Raw genomic sequence first — 11,006 nt, forward strand, 5'->3', positions numbered from 1 at the left:
ACGTGTCCATGAGCAACCTCCTTGTCCCCTTCTAGGCGCCCTGCCTAGTAAAGAAATGGGAATAAGGCCTTCCCGAGTAGGACATTTCCACCTCTCATAGATAGTCATCCTCTGATGAAATAAGTTGCAATGTTGGAATCAGTCTCTCTCCACTCTTCAGCAAAAGACAATAGGTGATTGTTTTAGTCTACTTCAGGGAAAATTTCCCAGGAGGAGGGAGCACAAGGGACAGAGATATTCAGGCCTTCAGCTGGGCCTCTGCTCCTGAGTGGGGCCAGGCTCCTGGGATGGAGGGAGCTCATGACAACCTGGCAGCACTGCCCAGACACAGCTGTGTGCAGGAGCAGCTCCTCTGCCAAGAGCAGCAGGGCTGCGGGCACTGCCTGCTGCAGCTGACATGAGATGAGAGAAGGCAGAGAGAAGTGCAAGGCAGTGTGGAGTGGGAGGACAGAGGAGACCTCGTTCTGGGAGAAACCTTCACAGCCCTTTGCACAGTAAGTCTCTGGCTGCAGGGCAATGCTACAGAGGTTCCTGGAGGGATCTTCTGAACCCAGCCCATCCCATGACTGCTAGGCTTTTTAAGGATCATTCTCTGGGCTCCTCCGGTGCATAAGCAGAGGTGGAGATGCTTCAGAGGAGGGATTCCCTGACACACAGGCAGAGGGACAAGGCATGCTGCTCTCTTCTCCCAGGGACCCTGCACGGGTGTGAAGCCAGAGCATGCACCCAGGTCTGCCCAGGGCTGTAATTCAGAGCAGTGCCCCTGCGCCCCAGGGTGCTGTGTGCCTGGGGCAGTGACTCTGCTGCCTGCGAGGGTCAGCACTCAGCCTGCCTAGGGAACTCCCTACAGCGCTGCAGGACAAAGCTTTGGGTGAGAGGAGCGACCCCCAGCTTTTCAAGAGGAATATCAAGAGAAGGGCTACTTGAAAGAGAAGGAGCTTTCCTTCGGTTGTCTGTGCTTTCAGTTCCCTAATTTTGGCAGAGAGGATGAAGGAAAGAGGGCTTTTTGTTTTGTTTTGTTTTGTTTTGGCAAGGAACTAAGAGTCCTAAACCTTTACTCTGAGAGATTAATAGTCTGTGAGAAACCTCAGCAAGCCCCTTCGGCTCCACCTCCAGCAGCACCTCTGTGGCCATGGTCAGTCCCTCCAATGCAGACACCCTCCTCTGAGCAAGCCCCCTGTGTCTCCCCTCCACCCAGCAGAGCCTCTGCCCTGACAGCCATGGAGTCCAGGCCATGAGCCGCCTCCTCTGCAGCCAGACCTCTGGCAGAGGAGAGGGGCCTCTCTCCTGCCACAGGCCCATTTCATGCTGCCCAACAAAGGGGCTGGGAGCGACTGCCCTGCGATGTCACCCTCTGTGAGGTGGCATGCCCAGCTGGGTAAGGTGAAGGCTTTCCCGAGTGCCTGTCTGTCTCTCTCTCCTTGCCTCCCTTGGCAGCAGGATCATGCTGTTGCTCCTTGTTTCCCCTCCTGTTCATGATGCTCCTGTTCTTGCTTTTGGGCTCCCTGGGGTTAGGGGGGTTTCAGCTGCAGTTCAGACACTGATGCTGCAAATTGTGGAACAGAGGGGTCTGCATGGGAGTGAGGTTGCCCCAGCCCCCTTCTAAGCTGTGCGGCTCCAGGAAAGGCAGTCCGTGGGGCTGGGAAATGAGCCCACTCTCCCTTAAGGAGAGACCATCTTCCGTCCTGATGGTCCTTTGACTGTTTCTCTGTGTTGTGCCAGGCTGGGAGCTGCCCTCCAGAAAGGCACAGCTGTCTCATAGCAACTCTGTGATATCTGAGAGACAAATGAAGAAGCTGCAGAGATGCTGAGAGAATGGAGATGGTGGTGGGAGGGTGTAACTGGGCAGCTGAAAAGAGCCCTGTGTGTCCTTGGCTAGAAGGGGAGTGTGGAGAGCTCCCTCAGGTGCCCTGAGAAAGGATGAGAAGTTTGGAGACCTGCACTTTGAAAGTGGACTCATCTGCACTCAGCAGGGACTGGTTTCTTTTTAGAGTAACACCATCCTCCAGCTGAAAGAGGTGTGAGCACAGGACGGCTGGGAATGAGACTAATAGACAGATCAGCTGTCCTCACTCTGTAACAAGGAACAGTGGATGTTTTCCTCTCAGGACTCACAGTAGAAATGCTAAGGATTTGTACCTTTCAGGAACACTCTCCCAGGGGTGACATCTAAAAGAAAGTAAAATGCCTACAAAATCCCTGAAACTCTGTTCCTCAAACCTTATCCTTTAGAACTGGGAGTGAGGATGATGTAAAGCTCTTCTACATGATAAGTGTATTTCACCTGACAGAAACTGTGAATGTCAGGGATAGTCAAACCTGTTCCCACTACTGTACAGCAGGACGGACTCCTCTGGAGCCCATGGGCAGAGGCCCCTGCTCCTCACAGCAGCACACTCAGCCAGTGCAAAGTGGAGCTGAAGCAAGGCAGCTGCACAGAGATCCTCTCAGTAAAGAGAGAGGCAATGTGGCGGGTTGTATGAGAACTGCAACATTGGGGTTTTTTTTTTTTTTTTTGCTTGAAAATTCTCTCCTAACTTCTCAACGTCTTTTCTTCTTGGGACAGTCCGCCATGCCTGGAGATAGCAAAATGTCCAACAGCAGCTCCCTCAATGACTTCCTTCTCCTGGGGTTTGCAGACACACGGGAGCTGCAGCTCTTGCACTTCTCGCTCTTCCTGGGCATCTACCTGGCTGCCCTCCTGGGCAACGGCCTCATCATCACAGCCATAGCCTGCGACCACCATCTCCACACCCCCATGTACTTCTTCCTCCTCAACCTCTCCCTCCTTGACCTTGGCACCATCTCCACCACTGTCCCCAAATCCATGGCCAATTCCCTGTGGGACACGACGGCCATTTCCTACTTGGGATGTGCTGCTCAGGTCTTCCTATTTGTCTTCTTGTTTGGGGGAGAGTATTCTCTCCTCACAGTCATGGCCTATGACCGCTTTGTTGCCATCTGCAGACCCCTGCACTACGGGACCCTCATGGACAGCAGAGCTTGTGTCAGAATGGCAGCAGCTGCCTGGGCCAGTGGGTTTCTCACTGCTCTCCTGCACACTGCTAACACATTTTCAATACCACTCTGCCAAGGCTACACAGTGGACCAGTTCTTCTGTGAAATCCCCCAGATCATCAAGCTCTCCTGCTCAGACGCCTACCTCACGGAAGTGGGGCTTATTGTGGTTAGTGCCTGTTTAGGCTTTGTGTGTTTCGTTTTCATTGTGCTGTCCTACATGCAGATCTTCACTGCTGTGCTGAGGATCCCCTCTGAGCAGGGCCGGCACAAAGCCTTTTCCATGTGCCTCCCGCACCTGGCCGTGGTCTCCCTGTTCATCAGCACCTCATTTTTTGCCTACCTGAAGCCCCCCTCCATATCCTCCCCAGCTCTGGATCTGGTGGTGGCTGTTCTGTACTCGGTGGTGCCTCCAGCAGTGAACCCCCTCATCTACAGCATGAGGAACAAGGAGCTCCAAGATGCCCTGAGGAAAGTGATTTCATGGACATTTTTCAGCCATGGTAAAATTGCCATTTCTCTCCACAAATGAATCCCACTTTCTCCCACACCAGGACGATGTGTTGTTCACTTTATTTTCATTATTACTATTATTACTATTATTAGTAGTATTATTTGTTATCATATTGCTGTGCAAATGCTTGGATTCATTCCACTTTTACTGAGACTGCTCCGTCTCACCCGATGTCTACATAAAATTCTGTCTAATTAATAATAACTGGGTCAGAGCTGACTCCCTCACAGTATCTCTGTAATAAAGTAGGTTCTACCCAGTGCTGTGCCTGAAGGCTGGGCTTCCTCCAAAGCTGCTGTCAAGAATAGGCCCAAGGAATTGCACTCCAGAAGGGCCTGCTGAGCAGGGGTTGTCCATGGGTTCAGGAGCAAAAAGTTCATAATCGTGTAATGATCTCTTAGAGACCAAGGGCTGGATTTAGCACTCCCCCATCGGTGTCCAGTGACAGTGGAGGGGATGAATGGTCATGATTTTACATACCTAGAGCTGTGCCACATGTTAAGGCCCAGTGTCAGATGCCTGTCCTTCTGGAGGGGAAGCTGGAGGTGCCCGGAGAGCACAGGGGATCTGCTGGGAGAGCGTGTGCCTGGCATGGGCAGTGAGGGGAGCCTCACAAAGGGAGATGTCCTCCAAGGTGGAGTCACTTAAAGTGCAAAAGCCATGGATCTGCAGGCAATGGAGGCCTCTGCAATCCCAGGAGAGGCAGTGAGGACCCAGCTTGCACAGGGAAGGGAGACTGCAGGGATTCATGTCACCCTCTATGAAATACCAGGGGCAGAATCCAGAGGCGCACCTGGACACAACTAGTAGCTTGGAAATGCTCCCTAGTCCCTCCAAGCACCTGCCACATTCACAGTCCCCTGGAGAGATTAGAGGCTGGGACCCCCATTTGGTTGGGTCTGCTTCCCACTCTGACCAGCACGGCCAGTGCAGAGTCACCCCGTGGCCCTGTGGCCTCACAGTCCGCTCGCTCTGCAGAGCAGCACCATCAGCTCAAGGCCCTGGAGGAGAACAGGAGAGGGGTGGTGGGAATGGCCAAGGAGATCAGAGGAGGGATTGGGAGAGATCAGAAAGCAGCAGAACTGGGTTTGAAATTGTCTTGGAGAGGAAAATGCTGACATATATTTCAAGGAAAACGTTCAGAGTGTGGGTACACTGAAGCGAGCTCACAGTGTAGAGCCAGAAGTCCTTGTTGTCCTGGTCCTCCCCATGGCCTGGGCAGTGCCTGAAGAAGGATTAATGCTCCCCACCCTCCGAGCTCATAGGGCCATCTTCCCTCCCAAAGGGTGGCACCAAAAAGAAGGCTGGGTCTCTTTGTCACAGCTTGCATTGAAAGAAGCAGGACCCAGAAACCACATCAGTTTGCTGCTGTCCCCAGGGCACGTCCTTGAGACACTGTCCCCCACCCTGTGTGCTGGTCCTTATCCCAAAAGACACAGCCAGACAAGGCTCCATGCCCAGCTGGAGGATTGGATGGCCAGCTGTGAGCCCTCTAACGGCTCCTCTGCAGATCTGGGAAGAAGCATGTACAGGAAATCCTGGGGCCATCTACTGGGCCTGTAGACCATCCTCCTCCCATGGAGGGGGGCCTCAAGCAGGGTCTGTCAGAACAAAAATCCAGCCAAACTTGTTGTTGCATGAACAGAGAGCAGAAACTTCCCCAGGAACTCCCCTGGAGAAAGCACTCACCAACCTGATCTAACTGTAAAGTTAGCCCAGCTCAAAGCAGATCATGGTCCTGGAGATCTCCAGTGGTCCCTCCCAACCCAAATCCTCTAGGAGGAAGGGGCTGGAAGGAGGAGTCCTGGGCAGGGGACACTGCTGTGGCGTTGAGGCCTTGCTGGCATTTGTACTGCCTGGTCAAGCCTGTCCTCAGAGTCAGACAGGGAGTGAGTTCACCCTCAAAAGGCGTCTCTGCTCCATGGGCAACAGGAGCCAAACCAGTGCAGAAGACTGCAGAGAAGTTCTGAGGAACACACCAGACATTCAGCCCCTTTGCTGAGGTGTCCCCAGACTGGTGCTTTGCATCCTGGGTCTTAAAGACTGAGAAATCTTTAGAGCTAGAGCAGATGGGAGTCCCATCTCCTGGGTCCACAGGTTACAGGGCATCAGCAGGGCTGTAGTGCCTGCAGGGAGGGAATCACTGCCCAGGGCAGGAGCAGATCCCCCTCTGCCCTCCCCTCTCTCTTCACACCCTGGAACAGAAATTGTGTTTCCCATGTTGGCCCTCTCTGCTGGGCTATATTCCCAGCTGGAGGGGACAAAGTCTTCAGACTGGGGAAATGCAGGAGAGCCCAGTCTCACCTAGAGGAGCAGGGTCCCACCACACCTGCTGGGTGGCCAGGGCTGCAGGCTGCAGACCCCACGCTGTTCCCAGCAGACCTCCTGCCTGGGGCTGGAGGGTGCCCAGCAGCAAGGCAGGCATGCCTGGGGGTCTGGTGCCTTTGGGGTGGTGGCCTTTGGACCAGCCTCTGTCTGTAAGGGCCTCAGGAGCTTCTCCACCTCCATGCTCATGGCAAAGTCAGTGTCCCAGCTTGTTCCCTCTGGAGAGCTGAGGATTTAATTCTCTGGAGAAAGCAAAAAAGAAACTCTTTTATGCATGAGACTTGTACTACGCTGTCAGCTCTCTACTGTCGTCTCCTGCTCTATCACCCCAAAATCTTTTGGCAGGGGCCTTTTTTGGTTTCTGACCCTCTCTCTGACCCTGCTGTGAGCAGCAGGTTGCACTACAGGCCTCCTGTGGCCCCTTCAACCTGAATTATCCTAAAAGCTTATGACCTCAGGCCTCATTTCAAGCACAGAGCAAATGTTTCTGGGACAGGAGTCATTTGTGCTCTATGCGACCATCTAAAAGAAGGCAGGTGAACACCTCCTCCTCCCCGTTGATTATACGGGCAGTCTGGGAGATACTGCCTTGGCATATCTACATTACCCCAGAAATTCTTTGCATCCACCTTTAACCACACAGAAGTCCTGAATCCCCTCAGTGGTGGGGGAAGAAATGCATGTTCTTCTGCAGTGTGAGTCCTCTACCTCTGTAGTTGTGCCTCTGAGTAGATGGTGCCATCCTCCCCTTTCTTTTTTCTTTTTTCAATGCCATGATGGTGCCATCAATGCCCCAGTAATGGAAACCTTTCAAAACAACTTTAAAAAAAAAAAAAAAAAAGGTGTGTGTGTGGGGATTTAGGCATTTCTGCCAGTCGCCAAGTGGCTGGAGCCACATGTGCCCAGACTTGCTTAAGGGAGGCAGCTCCAGGGGGACCCGTTATTTACTCTATCTCTAGATGCATGGGCAGGATTATGACTTTTTAGAAATAGAATCCATCTTTGTTGTCTAACCTATCTAGAGATAGACCATCCTGAGCTGCCAAGCATCCCGATCCCTGAGCCATGGATATGGCCTCCTCTGATTGCTCATGGCATGGGCATGATGTGCCCGGGACACACCTCACAGTGTCAAATAAATTCATGTGGGAGAAGTGGTGGAAGAAAGTGGAGACAAATCAAAAGAGGGGGAATGAAGGCCAGGAGTCCCACCAGCAAACATCTCCAAATACAGGCGGATTTTCCCCCTTCTCTGGCAAGGCCATTCCTTCCAGTGGCACCTGGGGGAAGGAGAGTCTTTTCCTGGCCCCCCTTGTGCGATAGAGGGCAGCAGGATTTGAGACACCCCTCACAACCAACGGGGAGTTTCCTGGAACTCAAAGATTTCATTCTGGGTCCTTAAAGTCCTGGGTGACTGAAGACTATGAGATGCCTCCAGTGTGCGGCTCACAAGGGACCTGAGTCACATCATGATCTCCTTTGAAATGCCCTCAGAAGCAGATCCCATAACGTCTGGCCTGAAGGAGACTTGCAGTATTTCTCTGCCTTTCTCCCTGCACCTACAACTTCCTTTTTAGCCCCTTAGCACTGGGGAGCAGTCTCACCTCCTGGACCGGAGGAGAAGGCCCCAGTGCCTGCCAGCCCTGCCGCTACACTCAGAATGTCATTCCGTTGAACTAAAGCAAGTCCCCACATGACCAGCTCTGCAGCGAAAGTGTGTCCCCACTTTTCTCCAGTCCAGGAAAATGGACTGCAGGTGGGAGGCAGCCAGCTCAGAGCAGGTGTAGAAATGCCTCTGCTCACCACCCCCTGCCCTTAGTTGACATACATGGGAATAGATTTCTCTATTTTTCTTCCTTGCAAGCACACAATTGCTCCTTTCCTCTTCTCCAGGGAGGTCCCTGCTCCCCAGAGAGCCTGTCCCCAGGGAGTGCATCAGTGCTGGCCTGCCTGGCCGTTCCTGCACCCTCCCCTGTGCTCCCCACAGAGCCCCGAGCTGGCAGTACTGCTCTGCAGAGCGAGCGGGTTGTGGTGCACCAGGGCCACGGGGTGACTCCACACTGGCCGTGGTGGTTGGGGTGAGAAGCAGACCCAGCTGGACGGGCATCATTGCACCTGACAACCCCCTACCAAGGGGTCTGTGGCTGTGGATGATGCTCTGAGCAATCACAGGGCATTTCAAATGCCTCAGGCTGTGTTCAGGTGTGGCCCTAGATGCAGCCCAGGGTTTTTCAATGAAGGTGACATGAACCACTCTCAAGGCTCCCTTCCCTCTGCCTGCAGAGGCAGAGGATCCGCTGTGGGCATCTGCCACCAGCCCTGTTATAGGGCAGACAGCCCCATGCAGATACTGTTTGACCATTCAGCACCTCCAGGAGCACTGGGCACCCACAAGTGAGAGCTGAATGCAGCCCTCATTCCCTAACACAGCACCCCATGAGCTCATCGCCTTGAGTCCATAAAGAGTCCCGGAAAAACAACAGTCCTTTTCAGGGTGAAAGGCCTTGAGTGAATTATTGGCTCCAGCTCTGGAAGAAGAAAGCAACTTTCAAGCACTGCACTGAGGAAATCCCCTTTTATTAGAGACAGGCCAGCTCTGACACAGTGATAGACACATTTACAGAAGGCCTCTGGGTCAGACAGGCTGGGTTTGTGCCTCTGGAGAAGTGGGATGAATTTAAAAAAATTTCTACAAGCCTGATTATCACAGATACAATGCCCAAAGCACAAGAGTTGTCTGAGATGAATTCAAGGCACTTACAAAGAGGGATGGGCAGCTTATAGCTGCTGAAATGGTAGCAGCTGAATCAGTTTCCTCAGTGCCTCCTTGAGCTCCTTGTTCCTCATGCTGTAGATGAGAGGGTTCACTGCTGGAGGCACCACTGAGTACAGAACAGACACTACCAGATCCACAGCTGGGGAGGAGATGGAGGGGGGCTTCAGGTAGGCAAACGTGCCAGTGCTGACAAACAGGGAGACCACAGCCAGGTGCGGGAGGCACATGGAAAAGGCTTTGTGCCGGCCCTGCTCAGAGGGCATCCTCAGCACAGCAGTGAAGATGTGCACATAGGACACCACAATGAAAATGAAACACCCCAAAGCTAAACAAAGACCAACCACAAGAAGCCCCACTTCCCTGAGGTAGGAGTCTGCACAGGAGAGCTTGAGGATCTGGGGGATGTCACAGAAGAACTGGTCCATGGTGTTGCCTTGGCAGAGTGGTATTGAAAACGTGTTAGCAGTGTGCAGGAGAGCATTGAGAAATCCACTGCCCCAGGCAGCTGCTGCCATTTTAACACAAGCTCTGCTGTCCATGAGGGTCCTGTAGTGCAGGGGTCTGCAGATGGCAATAAAGCGGTCGTAGGCCATGATTGTAAGAAGGAAATATTCTGCTGAAATTAAGAAGAGAAACAAAAAGACTTGGGCAGCACATCCCAGGTAGGAAATGGCCCTGGTGTCCCACAGAGAATTGGCCATGGATTTGGGGACAGTGGTGGAGATGGAGCCAAGGTCGAGGAGGGAGAGGTTGAGGAGGAAGAAGTACATGGGGGTGTGGAGGCGGTGGTCGCAGGCTATGGCTGTGCCGTGCAGGATGCTGCCCGTGGGCTCCAGCGCCCCAGCCATGCCCAGGATCCCCACGACGGCGCCAGGGCCAGCACCAGCACCGGCCCTGGCCCCGGGACTGCTCTGCTGCACCCGGCACAGCCCCCGGGTGCAGGGCAGCCAGGAGCCCCGTGGGGCCCCTGCAGCAGAGCCCAGTCCCTGCGGGGCAGCAGCCAGGCCCCAGGACCCCGCACTGCCTGGGCACACGGCACCGGGCTGCCCCCAGGCCCCTCTGCGCCCTGCGCTGCCGCCCACAACATGGCGCCCCACTGCGGGGCAGGGGACGGGGCGGGGGGGAAGGGGCAGAGCTGGCTGCCAGGGCAGGAGGCTAGAATGTTCTCTCGGCAATGCCCCAGGGCTGCCTTCTATTGGCTGGTGTGAGGAGGAGGGCGGGGATGTGCTTGACTGGTGTCTCTGTCAACCAATCGGAGTGCGGCATGCAGAAAAACCCAGCCCTGGAAGCGGGGTAGGAGCAAAGTGGGAGCGAGGGGCCGGGTGAGAGCAGGTGCAAGTGGGGCTGGCGGGGCTGCGTCCTGATGCGGCGGGTGCCCTCCAGCCGGGGCGGGGGCAGCGGTGCTTTCAGGGAAGTTGAGGCACAAGTGAGAGGCAAGAGCTGCCTGATGAGCCCCTGTGAGAGCCCTTCTCCTCTGCTTCCTGGAGGTGGGAAGTGAGCAGGCCCCGGGCTGTGACTGGCTGTTCAGAGGCAGTGCCTGTTGAGGGGATGGAGAGTTGAGCTTTCTGTGTTTTGGGGCACTTGGGGGTGCCCTGACTGCTGCTCTGTGTGGTGCTGTGCCCTGTGCATCACTGACGCACAAGCGCATGTTGGCTGCCAACCCTTTGTGAGATGCAGCCGTAGCAGGGTGTTACAGTTGTGGGGTGCCCTGTGGTGGAGCTGGGTGTTGGCCCCAGTGTTTTGATGCTGAGCATGGGAGGAGGTGGCTGGAGAGAGCAGTGCTCTGCTCCCAGGGCCCAGCCTGCCATCACGGAGTCCTTCTGGGAGACCTGGGTGAGGACTGTTGGTGACCGTGTTCCCTCTTTGGAGCATCCTGGTGCCAGCCAGGGATGCTCGCGGTTTGGTGGTTTCTGTCAGCTGAGGTTCAGGCTTGCAGTTTCTGACGGTCTTGATGCTTCCGTGAGTCTTTGGGATTTTACTGACTCTGCTGGAGAAAGTTCTCCTCTCACTCCTTGAAGGCTTTCTGTTGAATCTGGACCCTCATTTCATCTTCCCATCTCAGACCCTAATCCATTCCGATCCATCCGAGAGATGGGTAGTTAATCAAAGCACTCAGAGCCATTTCTCCACTTTGTGCCTCCCCAGACCCTTGCAGACAGGGCAGATGCCACCTCACAAGAAGTCAGGCCTCTCAGGGCAATGGGTGGCTCTGAGACACCTGTCCTTGCTCAGCGGTGGAGGTGGCAGCTCCAAAGCCACTGGAAAGTTCCTTTGGCAAGAGTCTCAGAAGAGCAGATTCCTTGAGCCTGCAATGGGGGAGACATTTGGAGGTAGGGATCCAACATCCTGCTCAAGGCAGGTCCCAGTAGAGGA

The 11,006-nt window shown here is 54.4% G+C and overlaps 2 protein-coding genes across 2 annotated transcripts; one reads left to right on the forward strand and one right to left on the reverse strand.

Moving 5' to 3' along the window:
- Positions 1-2,590: 2,590 nt before the first annotated feature.
- Positions 2,591-3,550, forward strand: LOC135326177 (olfactory receptor 14A16-like). The gene has a single exon (XM_064504027.1). The coding sequence runs from the start codon at positions 2,591-2,593 to the stop codon at positions 3,548-3,550; it is 960 nt and encodes a 319-aa protein (XP_064360097.1).
- A 938-nt stretch (positions 3,551-4,488) lies between these two features.
- On the reverse strand, positions 4,489-9,190 carry LOC135326178 (olfactory receptor 14A16-like; the record flags this gene model as incomplete). Its single annotated transcript, XM_064504028.1, has 2 exons — positions 4,489-4,533; positions 8,729-9,190. Coding segments are annotated over 2 exons (507 nt in total), but the record flags the coding sequence as incomplete, so codon positions are not given.
- Between the last annotated feature and the right edge of the window lie 1,816 nt (positions 9,191-11,006).

The sequence above is a fragment of the Dromaius novaehollandiae genome, unplaced genomic scaffold (genome assembly GCF_036370855.1).
Source record: "Dromaius novaehollandiae isolate bDroNov1 unplaced genomic scaffold, bDroNov1.hap1 HAP1_SCAFFOLD_37, whole genome shotgun sequence".
NCBI lineage: Eukaryota > Metazoa > Chordata > Aves > Casuariiformes > Dromaiidae > Dromaius > Dromaius novaehollandiae.